At 35.6% G+C, this 21812-nt stretch overlaps 1 protein-coding gene across 1 annotated transcript in view; it reads right to left on the bottom strand.

The window, feature by feature from the left end:
* The window catches only part of ERBB4 (erb-b2 receptor tyrosine kinase 4), a gene marked incomplete at its 5' end in the record, with an annotated part of 585211 nt that overhangs the window by 118837 nt on the left and 444562 nt on the right, over positions 1–21812 (bottom strand). The window contains one exon of the mRNA XM_080799443.1: positions 11940–12125. Within this exon, the coding sequence (XP_080655569.1) occupies positions 11940–12125 (186 nt within the window). The remainder of the gene's footprint in view (positions 1–11939; positions 12126–21812) is intronic.

Below are 21812 nucleotides of genomic sequence, written 5' to 3'. Positions count from 1 at the left end.
CATACATATAAAAGATGACGGAATATATATCACAACTTCCTGAAAGCAATGTTGTAACACCCGTCTAACTCAACGCTTTTAGAAACAAAAGGCATAGGGGAGCCATAAAGTAGATACACCAGTCTTGCCACTTTGAATCTGCATTTGAGAACATCACCACGCTCCTAAAAGCTGCCACAATACCAAGCTTCACATAGTCATGACTAATAGATGTAATTGCAAACACTTTACACACATGAAGTACAATTTAATCCATTTGGGTTGGATAGCTTTCACTTTTCTGTAAAAAAAAAAAAAGTACATTAAAAGTACTAGCTAGTGCATACATTTACAGTAAAGAAATTAAGTTCTTTACTTTCTGGATGTGTACGGTAACTGAATGAAAACGTTGCCATTTATAGAATGGAGTAACTTCCAAGCTGAATTAGAGTTGCTCAGCATGCCAAACAAAGCCACAGGCAAAGCAAAGCAAAAGGGAAGCTTGCTATTTTATAGGTTAGACAAGAAATAACCTACAATGACTGCTTCTCTGAGTGAGAGGCCTTCATATTTCATGCAAACCCCAGGAAACAATTAAGGCTTCATTGCAATTCTGGGACCTGTGCTTTAGAAACTGCATCAATAAACTTCATTTTCATCTGGTACATTCGAGATTCTCTGTTATCCCTTACTACCCCTTTTATATCGTCCTCCTTTAAAGCAATGAGAATTTGGCACATAAATAACAAGCATGAGGTTGTTTCAGGGAGGGGATAAACACAATTCAAATTCAGCCAGGTGCTTTATCACCAATTTGGGAAGTTGCAATGTTATTAGACATTCTGATATAAAGATGGAGAGGGAAAACTATCGGTGGAAAAGAGAGATTTAAAAAAAAAAAAAACCAAACCCACAACTCTTGGAAGGTAACCCGAAAACACAAAAGTACATGGAAGTAAAAATCTAGCTGCCTCTCATTTAATGTTCTATATGGGAAAAAGTTCATTAAGTCATTTAAAAGTTATCACAAAAGGGATAGGATCTTTTGGACTAATTCTCTAATATGGTAGCAGTTATTTCACCAATTGTAAACAAGCATTCCACAAATCTTACAGAGCCAGGGGAAGGGGAGCTGGCTGTTAGCTGACCTAGGCTGGGATGTCTGGTGAGACCAGGGGTGCAAGGTAATACACAGATTCAGATCCTGGCTTTGTGACTAAGAAGAACTGTGGCCTTAAATGGACTCTGTTGCCTGTTTGGGCTTCAGTTACCCCATGTTCAACACAAGCTCATCAGATGGTCTTCAAATGGGCCTCTGTGACGACTCCAGGAAGCTCAAAGTCCCAAGAAGCCCTCTCAATGCCATCTGCTGCTGTAGTTTTGGCTGAATGTTATTTGTTTAGATTTTCATGTATAAGATTTCACTTAAAACAACTGCATGCCTTAAACATTTTTTTTTTTTTTAATCACTGAACTAGATAATCTTCCAGGACTCCTTGCTATGCCAAAATTTCAACAAATTCTAACACTAATTTTTCTTAAACATTCACCACCTCTACAAAGTAACTTTTCTGGACTGGATCCTTTCCATGTAATTTTGTTATTATTTTCCTTTCCTTTTGTACACATAGAAAATTACTTTAAGATACTAATTTGGGTTTTGTGCATGTTTCTTTAGAATAAATAAGAAAAATCTGTTATTTCCAGTTTGAGCTCTCCATCTTGAAATGGTCTTGGGGGTGCCTGGGTGGCTCATTTAATTAAGCAGTCTGACTCTTGATTTTGGCTCAGATCATGATCTTAGGGTTGTGAGATTGAGGCCCGTTTAGGGCCCCACATTGGGCATGGAGCTTGTTAGAGATTCTCTCTCCCTCCCCACTAAAAAGGATGAGAGTTTGTACTGCAGGACCTAAAATTGTCCTTCTAAGGCACCGGGGTCCAGGAGATAAGTCTCTCTTAGATTCTGTTGTTTGAGAAATTAACACACCTCTCTAGCTGTGGAAGGGGCGTGGAATGTGGATAAAGTGGAACTCAACAACCCAGAGAAAAATGGTTACATTCTCCAAGACCAAGAAGGAAAGAAGTAATCATGAGGGGCAGTTCCAGAAGGGAGCCTGGAGTGGGCTGCAAGGAGGTTATGCTTCTACTTTTTACTCTGAACCCACAGAGCTGCTAGACTTCTCATGACATAGTGTGTGGATGGATGCCTAGGACCCGGGGACCTGAAACCACGAGGCAGAGATTTGTAGGCATATACCTGGCTAGCTATGATGGAAGAAGAGGGTTTTGTGAAGCAGAGCTCAGTCTCTCCAGTCACCCCATCAGCCCTGTCTAGATCTGCTGACAGCCTGCCAACCCAATAGGTAAAGGAGACCAGCCAAGTTCCCAGACCCACCCAGCAGACCCAAACTCATGAGAAATAAGTTATATGCCAAATATTTCCCTGGAAATCATATATTTCTCATCAAATTCTTCAATCACCCTAGAAGAATCCTTGTGGGAATCCCCGAATACATGATTAAAATGGAATGTCTGACCGAATATGATACTCCAAGTTGGAATAATTTTAATTTAGAAAAATTATTAATGCAATGTTCCTCTAATATGTCATCTCAGATCACTTTCATTTAACATGGAGTTAATGATGGAAAAACTTCTCCAGGGCAGATTTGTACTTTGTCCTGGAAAAAAATTTCAAGCGAACCTTTTAATTGTACAAAGGTATAGCTTTGTACTTCTTCTAAAGTGGCTGACCTTGAGAACACTGCTCTGTGTGATTAAAAAACCCAAAAACCAAAACCAAAAGCCAAACCAAAAAAAAAAAAAAAAACCCAATGCCAATATTTATTGAGCAATATTATGTGTTAGGCAATATATTAATATACTGACACATTTTATTATTTTATTTAATTGTTACAATAATTCTATGAGCTAAATATTGTTATCCTGATGTTTGAAAAGGAAGTTGAGAGAGTTTAAAAAACTTGCCAAAAATTTTACAACTAATGACTGGTAGTTGGGATTCAAAGCTAGATATTTCTAATTTCAAAATCCATTTCTTTCACCATTATAATCATAGTAGGGTCTCAAAGGGAATTTGCTATATTTGTGAGTACAATAATAAATGAGTATAAATGAATAAAGGAATATAATAAATGAGTAAAAGTGAATAAATAAATATATACATATATATATATTTATATTCCTGTTCTGTAGAAACTTCTAATTTTTCAATTAGTATCAGTTGTTCCTATTTATTTATTAATTCAAATTTGATAAACATAGCTTTGCTTCATTTTATATAAGCACAAGTATTCTTGTTTAGGAAAATGGGAAAATGGGTCTCAAAGTTCTCACAACTGTAATTCAGAATTTATTCCCAGATTGTATTTCTCTGTGGTTGATATTCTTTCGGTTACATACTCTGCCTTTCTGTAGAAGTCATGTTTGGATGCTAATAAATATTAAATATGTATTATTTAAATATTAAATAAATACTAAATATTAAATAATGTATTATAATTTTACTTAATATTATAATTACATATTAAGCACTAAAGCTTTGGTAGCAAATGTGCAAAGCCAATGTATGATCTCATTTAACCATCACAACAGCTGGACAAATGGAGGCTGTTGCTCATTTTATAGATGAGGAAACAGATTTAGAGATATTAAAGAATTTGCCAAAGTCATACAGATGATAAATGGTAGAACTAAAAGAGGAACAGAGTACTACTTCCTTCTAAATTCTGCCCTAAAGTACTAATGGATGGCACCATCTTTCATCTGTCACCACATAAGGCAATATTTTTTGTTTACTTGTTTTTGTATCTGTCTTCCCCAATAGAATATAAAAACTGCGATAGAGGGACTTGAGTTGTTGCACTTTCTCAAAATCCTTGATCTTGGGATAGTACCCACTGCATCATAACTTGATTTTTTTAAGGTGAATAAATACATGAATCTTTCCTAAAGACAACATATATTCTCCTTTGTGATTTAAATCTCAAGTGTCTAAGGGATCCTGGGTGGCTCAGTTGGTTAAGCATCCAACTCTTGATTTTGGCTCAGGTCATGATCTCACGGTCATGAGACTAAGCCCAAGTTCCGCACTCAGTGGGAAGTCTACTAGAGATTCTCTTTTTCTCTCTCTGCCCCTCTCACCACTCACGTGCATGCTTGCACATGCACAGGCTCTCTCTCAGTCTCTCAAATAAAACAATAAATCTTTAAAAAAAATTAAGCGTCTAATGAAAACATACATTTAAATAATAGAAAACTTGCAAGTATTCACTTATTGGGCTGCTGCTTTGGGGGAGAAACTGAACAATGTATCTTCATGAGATAATCTCTGACTTATCCATCATTTTTCATCCTTGGTCTACTTTGCAGCATGACCCTAGGAAAGTCAGTGAAGGTATTTATTCTGAATACAATTTTACCATTGAATCAGATTCATGCTACTATATTTCTCTAAAGATCTGATGAAATTTTATTAGAATATATAATGCATTTAAAGTTAAATAATAGCAGTAAAAATGCTAAATAGGTTAAGTAAGGCATAAGGTATAAATACATAATATTAATAAGATAAATAAATAAGCTCTCATCCTTGCATCTTCCAAAATGTGGTTATGGGACTAGAAAAAATTTAAATTGGTAATTGTTACTAAATGAGGTTTGGCTATGCTACTAACACCATGGCTTCTAATTTCAGTATGTCCCTTCTAGTCCACCTTTGTAAAATATAATAATTTTCCTGTGTCAAAATATACCCCCAAATCCATTCATTCAATTGACATTCACAAACTTCTAAACAGTATTAAAAGTCATTCTTATATTATTAAATACAATAAGTGCCTATTTTATCTTTTCTAGAATGCTAGTAGTATTCTGTCTCTTCCCTAGACTATTTCAAATTTTATATATTAGTATATATAATACACACAATATGCACATATAATGTATATATGTATACTGACTGAGGTCATATCTACATATAGACTTTTGTCTTGACTACAAACAAATCAGAAATTTCAGTGCCTAGTTCAAGCACTTAACAGATATCAGACATTCATATTTGAATCTAATTTTATTCATAAAGAAGAAATGGCTGGATAAAATGGGAAATTAATTTTCTTGTCACTCTGTGTACCTATTGTGCGTAGAAAATGGAAAAGAGGAATGAAAGAAAAGGAGGATTTGCTCATGTAATCTTAAGACTTTATATCTGTGTACAGAATTTCTTAAAACAGAAATCTGATCTCTTCCAGTCCTTGTGAACTGTTTTTGAACTAAGAATGGGTCTTCTCTCCATTTTGCCCTTCACACTAACTCCTTCTCTGCTACCCAGGATAAATTAAACTAAGTTCCACAAATACTCTCCAATGCCACAAAAAGTCAGTTTTCACAATAGAATTCTCATTAGCACCAAATAGGAATATGATACGACAAGGAAAGTAATTTGGGGATAAAGTTGAGTGTGAAATTAAAAAAAAAAAGTTTAATTGAGAAAATCAATTAAATTCATCTAAAATTATACCAATCTTTAAATAATACAGTGTTCACAGAAAACACAAATGTTGGAACCAATCTATTTGTAAAGAATACAACTGGGAGCCTTATTTAGAGGCAGAATCTAAATTATTTTGCTTACATGTATCAGGTCAATTTTTAGTCTTTAAAATATGGAGTGACTTTTATTTCCATTTCTTTTCAGAAGAATTTTAATGATAGTTCAATTTATGACTTAATCAGACAATGAATGATCTTAAAGTCTATAGTGGGCCACTGACACGTGTTTTTAGAATCTTCTCCTTACCTAGTTTCAACGATAAACCACTGAAAAAGAAAGCCCTTGGAACCCTACATTTGAATTAAACTGAAAATTAGAGTTCCAGAAGAAAATCTGACATTGAGGTAAAATGCACTGACAAAGCTCTGAGACAAGTTTCAAGATTTTGAAAAATAATAGTGGCCTATGCAAAGTATTTAGGCTTTAACAATACAGTAACAACAACAACAAAGATGTTTCAAATAAGCTTTTCCTTAAAAAGCAGTCAGGAGCTAAAATTTGTGCAGTAAATAGGAAGTCAGACCAATATTAACCTTTTCTAGCTTGAGATTGAAAGGTTAGAATTTTCTCTTTGTTCCTCTTCAGTAATGGATTATCTTATTCAAAGCATCACCCCAGACCTCAGCTCTTTGCCAGTTCACTGGTGGTTTCACATGGTTTCAATATTACTAGTAAGCCAATTTACTGACATGAAAATTAGAGGCCATAATAATAGCAAACATAGGACACATCTTAGGAACCTGTGCAGAAAAACACATGAGGATGGGGGACTCATGGTCTTTTTTCCAAAGATCAGAAATATTGGGGGCACCTGGGTGGCTCAGTGGGTTAAGCCTCTGCCTTCGGCTCAGGTCATGATCTCAGGGTCCTGGGATCGAGCTCCGCATTGGGCTCTCTGCTCAGCGGGGAGCCTGCTTCCCCCTCTCTTTCTGCCTGCCTCTCTGCCTGCTTGTGATCTCTCTCTGTGTGTCAAACAAATTAAAAAAAAAATATATTGAATATTGCACATGAGATTATCTCCTCCTATCCCTAGCATGGTCTAAGAACAAATTCGATGTCTTTCACAGCTGAAATTTAAAATTGAGTATTTTTTAAATGACATTATGAGGGTGTTCTTTGCCTATTGCTTTCATCTCAGATATACCCAAAATAGCACATAGTACACATTCTTATTCTATGCTAAGCAGTGTTTTTAGCACATTACAAATATAACCTTATTCTCATAATTACTCCATGAAATAAGTACTATTATTATCCCCACTTCAGAGCACTCAAGAGATTAACTAACTTGTCTAAGGATACACAGCTGATAAGTGGTGGATGCGGGATTAGAACCCATTCAGACTGGTTGTAGAGGCTGTATGCTTAACACAGACTAGAGCCAAACTACACATTTTAAATTCCTAATGTATAGCGCCACTTGTGATCAGTATTCATACTGCATAATTGTTCACAGAACAGTTTTGAGCTTGCTTTGTCATAATATTTTATAAGTAAAACTTGGTTCAAAAAAATCCCTCAAAATTGAATGGCTCTCTAGTACTTTCTCCTGAAAAGGTGACATAGATGTTGATGATAAGGCAATAAAAAAATTCTCATGAAGACAATGGAAAGTATTATTCATGGTAAGATCATTTCTTTTATGGGGTTAGTGATGAGACACAACTACAGACACCATGCTTCTCATCACTCCTTATATTCAGAAGTGCTGTTGAAGAGAGCAAGAGCCTTCAGCTGCAGGGGCGTGAATGTGTTTGGAGAGGATGGTACAAGGGCTCTTGTTAGAATTCAGGCATCCCAGCCGTGTTGTCCCTTAGGACATTACTTCCCCTGTTTTCCTCATTTATAAACTGGGAGAACAATGGGCCCTACCTGTCAAAGCTTCTGTAAAGATTAACACAATGTACATAAAGCACCAAGAAGATGTCAGTTGGGTGAGACGTGCTTTATCTACGTGTACTCAGGTGTGTAAGACATGCTTTATCTATGTGTACTCAGTCATTATTGGTGCTATTCACCATGAAGTTTCTTCACTCTAAACTCATGTACACTTTTTAGAGTCTGCTAAGCTATCATAAAAACTGCTTTCCCAATTTGCTAGCATCAATTACAAAAAAAGGAATTCTGATCATTATCTTCTATTCTGGATTCATAAAGCACCAGGAAGGCATATTGCATTGCATGAGCATTAAATAATAGTATATTCTGCTCTGCTTACCAGATTAAATTAAGTTCCAAATACAGTGTATGCAGAGTGAATATTGCTGTCTATAAGAAGAAAACCATTTTAGTGTTTAAATTTGCATTTTCTATGACATAAAATTTTGTAGAATGATGTACCAATGGAAGAATGGAAAGAAAACTTGGAATATGGGTGAAATTTGAAAAAAAATTTTTTTCCTTATATATAAAAATAGAGATTAGTGGTTCTACTATTTATTTACTAGCTTTGTGAATTTAATCAAATAACTTACATTCTCTATGATTTTATCTGTGAAATGAAAATAATAATGACATCTCAAGGTTTGTAATGAGATTAATTAATTAATGAATAAAATATACACAGTAATAATTTACAAAGAATAAGAGCTGCTTGATGTTAGCTATAACTATTATTTTCTTACCTACTGTTGTATTTTCCATAGGAATGTTATAACACAAACATACATCAGTCATTTTACAGTATTATCCCCAATCCTTCCAGCTTTATCAATGAAAGAAAGGATGTAGCAAAAGCAGAGTGGGTTTTGGAGGAATTATGATGCTTTCTTTCATAAGCCTTTCTTGGCGAGAATTGAAAACAAAGAAAAAGATTATCTAGGTTACTGGAATAGTGATTTGTAAAGTACTTGTGTTTACTAAGACCATCTTACTTATGTTTTGCAGACGTTTTAAAAATAGTTCTCTGTTGGGGCGCCTGGGTGGCTCAGTGGGTTGGGTCTCTGCCTTCCGCCTGGGTCATGATCTCAGGGTCCTGGGATCGAGCCCTGTGTCCAGCTCTGCTCAGCGGGGAGCCTTTCCCCCCCCCGCCCTCCTGCCTGCCTCTCTGCCTACTTGTGATCTCTCTCTGTCAAATAAATAAATAAGATCTTTAAAAAAAATTCTCCGTTTTGAGGCTTTCAACCTATAGCTAATAAAAGAGAGTGTTTTTAAACACTCTCCTTTATTCTAGGATGAAAGTTCTAGGAGCTGAGCCAGAAACTTGCATTGGGCTGTTTTATTTAATCTTTGCAAACCACTATGAGGAAGTATATTAGTTTTTTATGGCTGTATCTAATTACCACAAATTTAATGGCTTAAAAAAATACAAATTTATTTTCTTACAGCTGTGGACGTCAGAAGTCCCGAATTGGTTTATACATTGGAATAAACTCAAGGTGTATCAGGCCTGGACCTTATAAGGATAATCTATTTTATTTCTAAAGGTAGACTCTATTTTCTGGCTTGTGGCCCCTTTCTCCATCTTCAAAGCACATCACTCCCATCTTTTTATCTTCACTTACTCCCACTTATAAGGATTCTTAGATTACATTGGGCCCATTTGGATGATCCAGGGTAATGTCATCTCAAGATCCTTAACTTGGTAACATTCACACATTGCCTTTTAACATGTATAGTAACTTAATCACTGATGCTGGGGATGGAACTTAACATTTTTGGGGGCAGGGAGTTTCAGCCTACCAGAGGTGGATACCATTATATTCATTTTGCAAATATGAAAAAGAAAAAGTAGTGATTATGAACTCTTAATACACTGAGAAACAAAATTCCAAAAAGGCTAACTTACTCAACTCACAAAACTTAAAAGTGATCACCATCATACTACTGTAGGTCCTTCTGACCCTAATGCTGTTTCCACTACACAATTCTGCCCCTGAAGTAGGAAAAAAGACAAAGGATGGGTTCCCTCCTTATGTGCAGATTTTTTTCATTTTCTTTATGAGTTAAAATACTTATTAAATGTTTACTGAATGGCTACTGTGCCAATTTTTGGTGCTAGGAAGAAATATGAATCAGACAGTCAAAGGCTCGGTAATCAGAACTTTTCCCATGTATTTAAATACCTGTAACTCTTCAGTTTACATTGAGAGTCCCAACCAAATTCAACTACCTAATTGAAAGCCCCAGTGTCATGTTCGATAAACCTTTGCAATTTGCCATGTCTGGAACTGAACTCTCAAATTATTTTTCTATAATCCCTCAGTATTCACCAGCTCAGGAAACACCACCACCACACTCCCCCACAATTGATCAGTATTACAAATGCCTATATTTATCTCAAGAATATATCCTAATCATATTTACTTCTGTTTTCATCACGTGCAGACATCTGACTGGTATTTGCATTTCCATTCTTGGATTGCCTTGCTCTCATCTCCACACATAAACGGGCGTGATCTCATTAGAACATAAAATACTTCAACACCTACTATATTTATAATAAAATCCAAACTTTTCATATCAGACAGGGCCCCCACACATCTTTCTCTGTTTAGGACATTTGTGTGCCTGCAGTCTTGGTGGAACTAGTGAAAGAGCTTTCTTTCACTCCTAAAATTGTCCCAGTTGGATGATAAATTACATGGTCACCATATCCAGAGGGTTCTGGTAGAATCTTTCCTCTGCCTAAATTTTCTTCCCATAAGCAAACTGTTTCCGAGGACTTAATGGTGTCTGCCCTAAGTCTCTCCTATAATTATTTTTCTTCAAAATCTGAACCAAAGTATTAAGTATATGCCTATACTTAATTGTTTTATCTGTTGACTATTCATGCCATTTGGGAATACAAAGACAACCATGCCCATGTCCCTGTTATTTGCCCCTAAACACTTCAGGCAGCATAGTACCTGACACATGGAAAGTGTCTACAGATTTTTATTAAAAGGTTAATGACTAACTAAGCTTGCCCTACAGTCAGATAGTTTTGTAAACACTCGGTATAACATTTAAATAATAAAAATGTGTTTAGGATACTGGTGACCAAAACCAATATAGAATCAGAAGAAGTTGCTTCTGTTTGGAGAAAAATGTTGAGTAGGGAAGGTTCTATAAGGGAAGGAAGTCCAATCAGTGTTGATAGATGGAAAAGATCATGTTATGTGATCAAGAAGCTATGAGGAAAGATTTCTAAGCAGAAAGGCTGGCAGTCACAAAGGCAAAATGGTTTAAAACAGTGTGATTATTCTGGGAACTCAAAGTAGTTTCTATTATTAGAGTGTACAGTCTTGCATAAATGATATATTAATGTCATGAATCCCTAAGGACAAAACCTAAATTATGAAGAACACTGCAGGAAACGTAGAGAACAGCAAAGAAATTTGAAACTTACTTCTGTTTTCGTCTATAGTGTTAGGATGATTTGAAAATTTCTATTGCCTGTTTAGCTCACCTTACAATTCATTGAAGTTTAGATATATAAATCAGTTTTTGAAATTAAGTCAAATTTTGATGTAAATAAAAGTTGAAACAGAGAATTAAAACTCATCTCAGATCTATTTATCTAGGAGAAAGTTTTCAAGAAATACTCTTGGTATAGGTAATCAATAAATACGAGATAAACAAATAAATGGGTTCTTTGGATATAAAAAGTGTACAACAGAAGTTTCACACTGGTGGACTACAGGGCATAAATGCTTTGTTTGGCTTCCAGAACAATTCAAAAGTTTGAGCCAAGATTTAAATTTGGAGAAGTCACATTAAAAAAAAAAAAATCCAGAATTCTGGCCCCTCTGAAAAATTGGAAGACTGCATAACTTTGGTGGGAAAAAAATGCAGTCCTACAGAGGGCAGTAGGTGTTCTCCAGCTCACCACAGATCCCCGTTCCCATCACCCCAGGTGCTGAGATCCATGGCACTTCCATTATGTATGTTACATGCCATGCCTTGCAAGAACCCAAACCCCCAACCATTAAAGACTAATTGAGAATTATCAAAATGTCTAGAAAAATATTTAGAACTTGTTGATCTGTAATACTGAGAACTGAATGTACCCACTATCTTAATAAAATCATCTAAAAATGGAACAATTCAGACATTCGATCTTTGTTTTCTTGGATTTTGTTATTTAAATTATATTTAAAAAGAAAACAAAAACCAAACAAATTTGGTATAACTTTTTTTTTTTTTTCTCCTGACCAGTAAACTATTTGTTTTTGCATCTGGTCCACATAACACAGTTGGCAGTAAAGTAATCCAAAGATGTATAACATGTGTTTGATCTGTGCTTTGAATGCAAACACTTCCCTATATCTTCCAATATAGCAAAAGAAATTTATTTTATTTAAATCTATTCAAAGACTAAACATATTTTCAATATCCATACTATCCTAGAATAGGAGAAAGCAAGCTAGGAGAGTTATCTCCATGGGAAGTATTGGACACTTACCTTAGCTATCTGGACACACCAGTTAAGCAGCAGCTGGGATCCAATGTTATCCTTGTGTTCATGGACATAATCCAACAGGCAGCCATGGGGCATAAGCTGTGTAACCAGCTGAATGGTTGGGCTCAGACACACACCCAATAACCGGACTAAGTGTGGATGGTCCATACTTGCCATGATCAAAGCTTCCTATAAAAAAAATTAATAAATAACACCATCATTTCAACTCAAATTTCCTTGTAGCTCTATATTAATGGTGCTGATCATAATTTTGAAAATGTACTCTCATTCGATGGAATCAATTAAAAATGAAAAGACATTAATGCAGCTATTATATTCTTAAAGTGATTTAACTCAAGTAAAATTAAGTGAAAAATAAAGACTACACTTTTTTTTTAAAATGGAAAATGTTATAGAATTAAATGCATATAAAATTAATATTAGTGTTTTCTCTTTTGCAATATGGACAATATTTGATTTTATTTACTGCTAAATTAGTTGATATTGAATCCTAGCTTATACTGTAGATTTTTAATTTTTGGTCTTTAGTTCTAGAATACAATAATCTATACAAATGCAGTTATTTGAATGTTGTAAAAGGTGACCCAAAGTTAAATCATCCATTATTAGTATGGATTTAGAGAACGTACATAGGTGTAATTTATAAATTATAAATATCAAAACTTAAACAATTATAAGCAATATGCCATTGTGGATTTATGCAGAAATATAAGCCTTTTTTTTTTAAAGATTTTATTTATTTATTTGACAGACAGAGATCACAAGTAGGCAGAGAGGCAGGCAGAAAGAGAGGAGAAAGCAGGCTCTCCACAGAGCAGAGAGCCCGATGCGGGGCTCGATCCCAGGACCCTGGGATCATGACCTGAGCCGAAGGCAGAGGCTTTAACCCACTGAGCCACCCAGGCGCCCCAGAAAAATAAGCCTTTTAATAAGACATTTTATTCCCTAACTTTATCTTTATTCAAATTTATTTCATTTCTAAAATTATAAGTGATGTATTATTCATAGAATCATAAAATTTGAAAGCTAAGTGAGACTATAAAAAATTGTCTACTCCAACTTTATTATTTCATAAAGTGAGAAAACAGCTCTAATTTCTTTATCATAATCATGTCACTTTGGTTTAATGAAGATAAAATTGGACATATGATAGTTAAGTAGCACATCCTAAAGTTAGCCTCCAGTTAAAAGGTATTTTAAGTATCTTTACTACAATTTGAAACAGATAGGACCTTACATACATACACACACACACACACACACCCACACACACATACACACACAGGGGGTGGCACATATATGGCAATTTATTATCAATCAGTTTACACTGAAGCCATGAGGATTATTATTTATTGTAGCATTCTCGAATATTTTCTGTAACTTTAAAATTTTTCAAAACAAAAAAAAATTGAGGACAGAAAGCTATATTGACCTTTTGTTTAAGATGTCATGGCAGATTGGGGGCGCCTGGGTGGCTCAATGGGTTAAGCAACTGCCTTCGGCTCAGGTCATGATCTCAGGGTCCTGGGATCGAGTCCTGCATCGGGCTCTCTGCTCAGCAGGGAGCCTGCTTCCCTCTCTCCCTCTTTCTCTGCCTGCCTCTCTGTCTACTGTGATCTCTGTCAAATAAATAAATAAAATCTTTAAAAAAAAAGATGTCATGGCAGATTGAATATACAAATTTACTTCCATTTCCTCTCAATTCCACTATACTAGCAATAAAGGAATCCATAAAGAGGTAGACACCAACAGTCATAGAGAGGAGGCAATGAAGATAGAATAACATGAGTAGGATGTGGCTTACTAGTCGTAACCAATTTAGCATACGTAAGACACCTCAACCCTAATGCAGCAGGTAGGGAAACTGAGAAAAAAATCCAATTTGCACCACATGTGTATACCACCAAAGGCACAAGTAGTGTTAGCACCACAAATCTCTCCAAATGGAGCAGGAGGGAGAAACCTACATCAGTAGGATCATTTCAAAGCATATTTAGGAGGCACCTTAGAGTACAGATCTCCTCCCCTCCATCAAAAGGATTGTGGACTACAGATAGTAGGCAAAATGGAAAGAGACGTACTCTGATGAAAATAGCAGGATTATGTATATTTATATGTGGAGAAAATTGGGGCCACCTTCCAGTTCCTTCTCCTAAATGGAGCTGTGACTTCAAAATTCTGAAGCTTAAAACTGTTTAAACCTCAAATTCCAAATCCAGCAAAATTTCAATTAAGTGAGTAGATATACAGATATGTTCAGTTATGTCTGTTATTAAACTTATCTCAGGGGGCTGAGTCTGGGTGGCTCATTCAGTTGAGTGTTGGACGACTGGTTTCAGCTCAGGTCATGATGGCAGGGTCATGAGATCAAGCCTGGTGTTGGGCTCTGGCCTCAGCAGGGAGTCTGCTTGAGATTCTCTCCCTCTGTCCTTCCCCTCATATATGCTCTCCCCCTCCCCCAAATAAACAAACTTTTAAAAAACTACAAACTTATCTCACATACTTCCTTTCTCTGTTAGATGTGTTCATTATATAAGAGGGAGCCATTAAAAGAGTACATTTAATTGAAGAAACAAAAAATGACAGTGAAGGGATATTCCAAAATACAAACTGTATAAGAGACCAAGACAGCAGTCAGTCCAGAATGGGGTGAGACATATTGATCTGGAAAAGGTAATCCAAGAAGATGGAGAAGCTAGAATACCTAATGAGTTTAAAATACATTTTAAATACATGTATATTTGGCACAAGTTGAAGGTCAAATTAGGATTGATGCACAGAAACCTAAGCAAAAGTAAAATGAAGAAATTGATTAGATGTAAAGCACAAGACACACACCAGAAAAGGAAATCATGTATTCATTATAAAGCATGACTGGGAATAGTTACGTAAGCATAAGGACGTAAATACAAAATGTTTATATATGCAAACACCATACGACTATACTGGAAAGGGAAGGGAAGGGAGGTATACTATACTTCTGCAAGGCAGTGATGGGAAGAAAGTGAAAGATACATTCCTGTTGTTCCTAGTGACAAGTTAGTATATGATGCATAAAATGGAAAAATCAAGAGTTGACAATGTAAGCATAATATTTAGAAACAGAATTACATGAAAAAAATAAATTGCTGAGAAATTGGGAGTGATTACTTTGGGCGGTGGAAAACAAGCAGGAAAGGGAATGGAGAGTCACTCTAGACTTCTGTCTTTTACTATTTGCCTTATAGAAGTATTTGATTTTTATTATTATTACCTTAGAGTTATTTGAGAGGATATTATTAACTCTTAATCTCCACTACTGTTTTAGTGGTGTTGATTTCAATGGAGTCTAAAGATTATTAACAATTATGGTGTATGTCTGATGGAGTATATGGATTGACTGGATCCAGCCAGCATCTTAGGTGAGGTATAACCTTTTACTTTTTTGAGCGAGGACGAGTGGGGCAAAAATGGGCAGCTGTCTTTGAGACCTCCCTTCAGTGGTGGTACCAGTCCACGGTGCCAGGGGGAGGGCCTTTCTGGCTCAACAAGGAGAAATCTCCACACGGGGGCCAGGCTGGTAAGGAAGGACACTGCAAATATCACGGGAAGACTGTGACTGGGACATTGGTTTATAGGCACATATGAGGCACTCAGAAAGTGCCCAAACTATATGGGGGGACTCCTTTAGGGGTTGGAGTTTCTGCATAATCAGCAAGGCCAGAAATTTGAGTAATTACTATGAATAGGGCTCCATTTGGATCTAAAAGGTTGAAACATTTTGGTTTTACTTACTTTATATTTTAGTAAACATTTGAAATAAGGCAAATCCGTGTAGTTATAAGGAGAGTACAGATAGTAATGTACAGATAGTAATTAGCCAAGTAATATTGTATTGTTATTAATTAATTATTAACATTAATATTAAAAGTATAAACCAGAGGGTTCCTTCACTAAATTATGATACGCACACATATACACCAACAAATAAGCAAAACATGTAATCAAATTAAATATCTAATTTAATTAAGTACCAAGTTAGATATTATCTAATTAAGTTAAATGTATACTGATTTCATTTTTTCTGTTTCTCTTCTAGTGGCTCTCAGTCTTTTATGAGCCTAACAATCACCCCGGATTATCATTACAGGTAGCTATCCTGGCCCCACTCCCAGATAATCAAGGCTCGAAATAGATCAGGAATCTGCATTTGTAGCAAGCTCTCCAGATGGAGCTACTGTAGGAAATATGAAAATTGCAGACCTCTGGAACATTGCCTTAAGATGTATCTATAATCCACTGCCAACATAGTAACTTGCAGTTGTGGTTTGATCCCCATTGTAACACTAGAAGCAGTCAAAGGACGTAGTAATTCTCAGCTGTGAAAGGAGAAAACCAAAGCTGGGTGGGCTTACTGCCCAGGTTATATTTGGTAAGTACCAGGATCAGGTTTAAGATTCAAGGTTTCTGATTCTTAGTGCAGTTGCTTCTTCTTATGATACTGTTCTTAATAAATGTCAGTTCCGTCAGCACTTCGCACTGTAGATGCTTATCTGGTTAACAAGAAGACCCCTCCAAACACCTGAAGAATTGGGTCAAATTGTACTACATTTCCTGAGGAGCAACTAAAATCAAACAACAAATTTGCATTAAAAGGTAAACTGCCATCACTTACAGCATGCTTTCAGAAAAAGCCAAAGAAAACATATGTCTCTGATTTCCTAAGAGTATTACTTGGTACAGACCATTTCTTGAGAAAGAAAGTGACAGGGTTTAAGGTAAAAGGAAGATTTAGGGGTTATTTCAGGCTTCTTTTTCAGGGTGAAATACATAAACAATTTTTTTTTTTCTTTTACAACTCAAGGAGTAATGATAATTCCATTCTAAATATGCCTGTGAAAAGTTTACATCAGAAGAGTGTAAAAAAGTCACATGAAAGTTCTCTTTTAAAAAATCTATTAGTAAGTCCTGGCAAAAAAGCTGGGGTTGTATTAAGGAAAATTGCTCATCACACTACAAAGGGTATTTGAAACCAAATTGCAGAGTATTTGCATAATAGTTCTCTTTTTTTGAAAAAGAAAAGATGAACAAGACACTAATTGTAGGTTTTATTTTTTTTCATAAAGGAAATAGCAGATGGCTTTTTTGGGGGATAGGGAAAGAGATAAAGAAAAGAGAACGTGGATTCATTTAGAGTGATGAGTGGGATGGAAAGGGAAAAAAATTCCAATATTTTAATAATGGAGTGTTGGATTTCAATAAATTGCTCTGTGTTGAAGTTAATAATGTCCCCTGTTACCTATCGCTGTGTGGGGCCTGTGGAAGCAATTTTGGAATCTTTGCTGCTGTCACTAGAAAATGTCACCGAAGGCCACTGGAATAAATACAAGTTGACAGGTGCATTATCTATTTTTTTCAGAAATAAAATTAGTTTCTGTCTTTGTTTTCCCTTTTGCTTTGTAAAATTTTTTCTGGTAGGTGAATTAAAGAGTTTTCTCATTGGACAGAGGGGAAGGATGTTAACAGGTGCTACACTGAAAACTCTAAAGCAAGAACATTTTTCTTTATAATGAGTCTGGTTTGAATAAGGACACTTTTTTTTTTTAACTATCAAGGGGCGAACAGGGCATAGACAAAAAGCTCTGAAGCATGTGTGCCATTATTCTCTCGCCTATGCTGTTTGTATCTCTATTTTGTGTCTGAAGGGAAGGCATTTCTGTATAATAATAAAAATAAGCAATACCATTTGTCACATTAAGGTATCATTTTCCCCAGCCTTCAGATGTTTATACCTTGCCACTTAAACTTGTTTTCTCGCTCATGTTGGTTAGTGGTTTCACAAAAAGAAAAAAGCAAAAAAGCATATGGCCAGTGAAAACTTACAGGCTCTTCTGTTTCTTAAAAATGTTAACTTCAGCCAAACTTTCACAGTTTCATTATGTCTATGGACCATTACTTCAATACCCTCCAGCTGAAAATGGGTAAAATCCCATTGCGTCAGGGATAAGGCAGATAAAAAGGGGGATAGAGGAAAAGAAAAAATAGACAATTAATGTAGACATAAAACTGTGTTTAATGCAACAGTCAGCAGATTTGTGAATGCTGGGCACAAATGCCTCTGCTAAAGATAGCGAGGGTGATGGGGATGAAGAAAACAAAGGCGATAATGCTGACAGCAGTGATGAAAGATGAAATAAAATTATTGGTCCATAATAATGTTTTACAAACATGTTTTGCTGCAGATGGTATCTAGATAATAAAATAAATGAAATCTGCATCTGTTTCCTCACATCTAGAATAAATAATAATTTACTTGTGTGAGTAGGTGAACAGCAACTAGACAGGCTGAATTGATATGCCATAAAAGTTTAAGTCTGTCCACATTGCTGGCTGGGATCAGCACTCTTTTCTAATCTCTGCATCCTGTGGGTGGACACGAACATTCAAGATTAGGATTCTTCTAACTTTTGGTGTCAAAAGTTTTCCATCCCCATTCTCCACCATTCACCCACTCAGTGGCTGGATATCAGGTTCAGACACTACTAACTGTGCTGCACAATGAAGAACTTCATGAGTAATTCTTCTCTATGTAGATTGCTGCTTTCTGGCTGGGTTTCCTACCTTCCCTTACCCCTGGGTAAACTGATTTTCCCTTCATCCTTATGTTTCCCTACCCTTCTGTTATGCATTTCTTCACTTAAAAGTATTGTGGACCTGCCATGTGCTTGCCACTGGTACTAAAATTGGGTCTACCATACTATCTCTATCGTCATGAAGTTTTCACTCTACCGGGAGAGGCAACCAGTATACAGGAGAAACAAATGTAAAACAGACATGGGAGTAATTTTAAGTCATATTAAAAGTTATGGACAAAATAAATAGAATATTGTAATAATAAAATGGTGGCTACAGAGCTACTTTAAATAAAGGTAGTCAGGAAATATGTCCTGAGATCTGAATGATGAGAAGAAGCCACACAGACAAATAGAAGGAAAAAGCGATAGAGCTGGGTGAATTTGGGAAGATCTGCCAAGACTCAAATGTCTGGAATTTGGCAAAAGCTCTGATGGCAATGAGATGAGACTGGAAATGCAAGTAGAAGCCAGATCAGGAAAGATTTTGCAGTAGAGGGAAGAAGACTGGATTCTTTCATCATCTTTTAAATGCCTGCTTTCAATTATGCTTCATTTACTCCTCTCAGCCTGAACTCCACTGTTGACTATTGCAATAAAGCATTTACCATCATCATATAATTTTTTCCCCTTGATGTTCCCATTGTGTTACTCCTTGGCCAGAGGCAACTCCCAACATCTTAATTTTCTTCAAACTTCCAAGTATTGCTTGGGAAAGGAATCAATTCACGGAGATTTGTCCTAAATCTCCTGATTTGATCCTCCCAAAATAGCCCTTGGTTATCTTTTTAATTTCTTATTGACCCTATTACATTTATTATGATGTGTATCTCTGAGTAGGAAAAAAAAAAAAAAAACCCACAAATAACAAAAACAACCTTCTGCCCTTCACAATATATACTCTGTTTAATATACTCTTGATATCCTCTCATTTTGTTCCTGTGAATGATTTTGCCATTGTTTATCTCTAATACAACTTCATCTTCACTCCATAGTGGTACCTTCACTGTGTCTATATTTAGATATCTTATATTCTAAAAATGAAAGTTCCCTAAATTTTACCATTTCTTTATTTTGGCAATATTTGGCAATATTTACCATTTTCTCTTTGGCTATTTCTTCATTTTATAGTCCTTCATTCCCTAAAGCTCTAGTTTTTCTGCAACTTAATGTGTTCTTACTGTTCAAATCACTCTTGAAAAAAGCACCACTAACCTCCTTTTTACCAGTCTCCCATTTTTACATTTTTACATTTTCCTGAGTTTGTACACTTTTTTTTAAACCCCCTTTCTGCACTGTTTTATGTCACCATGCTACCTTTTGAAAATCCTTTCTGTGGCTGATGTTAATATTTTATTCTATCTTAAATCTTCAGTCTCTCTGAGAACTTTCATTACAATTACTGGTACCTGCTTTTTGCTTTTTCCTTCCATACCCTCAATGTGGAAATGCTACCATGACTTTGTCCCTAATATTCTTTGCTTTCATCTGTAATCTCTTGCATTTATATATTTTACAATTTTAAGAAACTTGACAGAGTTATCAAAAATATATGGAGTTCACTGTAAAGGTGGTTTTTCATAATTTGATTTAGTTTGAAACTCTAAAAGTAGCAATGCTATTTATAGGCTAGAAAACAAAATCCACTGTAGTCATATCCAAAATATCTGTGTAAGATATCTGTCCAAAATATCTCAAACATAAAAATTTTGCTATGCCCATACTCTAAGCTTTCTTTTCTACACATGTAATTTCAACTGTCATCTCTGAGCAGGAACGAATATCTCTTTATAAATGTGTATCTCCTTTTTCATTTTTATTATTTGTTAAATGTCTGCTATCATTGATGATCTCTCTGAAAGTAGTAATATTACTTTATCACATTCATTAGTCTATTACCAAATTCTTATAGAGTCTATAACTCATAGTAAGGAAGTGATATAATTTTCTTAATAAATGAACAGAATCTTTATTATATTTATTATATTCCCCCCTTCCCAAACTACTTCATCCCAGGAACCAACCCATATTTCAAATGCTTTCTAGTCATCTTGACACAGATATCCTACTGTACCTTAAATTTAAGGCACAAAGTAAATTTCTCTATAAGAGCTTGTCTGCTAACTGCTAATTTTGTAAATTTCAGGATATTTTCTAATTTGGTTTTTGAATCTTGGATTCCTGTTTGCCATTCTTTCCCCCATTGTTTTACATTCCACTCATTTCAAATATTTTACCAAGTCCTATTAATTGTTTTTTTCCAATGGAGTTCAAATCTATATGGTTCTACGCATTTTTATTCTGACCTCTACTTAAGTCCAGACTTTCATCACTACTATAAAAAGGATGCTGATTTTTTTCATTACCTACAGTCTATTTTTGTTATAACCTGCAAAAAATCCTAGGCATTTTTGTGGTGCCATATGGGGAGCTTTAACATTGCGTGTACTCAACAAATATTTGTTGAATTAAATTTGACATGTTGAAAATTATAATAAATTCTGTAATAAAGAAGTTTAGACTTTGCTCTCAGCTATGATGCCAATGATTTGTGGGACTGGGCCTGCTATTTTTTTTTTTTTTTTGGCCCCTCCATATTCATCCTCCTTCCTTCTTCACTTTTTCATGTGTCCAGCGAAACTGAACAAATAATGACAACAGGATCCCTTGTCTCCTGGCTTTCATTTGGGGTCAGCCAATGAAAAGCAAGAGCAGAATATTGATGAGAGAAGAGAATGAGGTTAGTAAACTTCACCTTTCACTTTCCTGCAGTCCTCAAAGGCCACAGTTGCTATCAGATCAGGGTAAACTTCCCTTTGTTCCTTCATGCCGAGAAGTTCCATTATCAGTCTTGAGATAGTTCAACAATCCTTGTTGGTGTTCCTCAAACCTGCCTATACCTTTATTAAAACCCCTTTGCTTAACTCTGTACCATTACTCCAACTTTGTATACCATGTGACTCCTGCTGGGATTCTTCTGATGCAGTAATCTTGGACAAGACACATAACCTAACATGTATTTGTAAAATGAGACTTCGGGTCACTGATGGAAAACATGGCATGCATGCTAAACCAATACCCACTCCCCTTGCCCATGGCAAACATTGATAAAGAATCCTAAAATATGTTCACACTCTAATCCCAGGAACCTGTGAATATCACCTTATTTGGAAAAAGGGTCTGTACAGATACCATTAAGTTAGGGATTTTGACAAGAGGAGATCATCCTAGGTTATCCGGGTGG

Source organism: Martes martes, assembly GCF_963455335.1.
Source record: "Martes martes genome assembly, chromosome: 3".
NCBI classification, from domain to species: Eukaryota; Metazoa; Chordata; class Mammalia; order Carnivora; family Mustelidae; genus Martes; species Martes martes.
The sequence above is the reverse complement of the archived record's forward strand: the minus strand, read 5'-3'. Positions and strand labels throughout refer to the sequence as shown.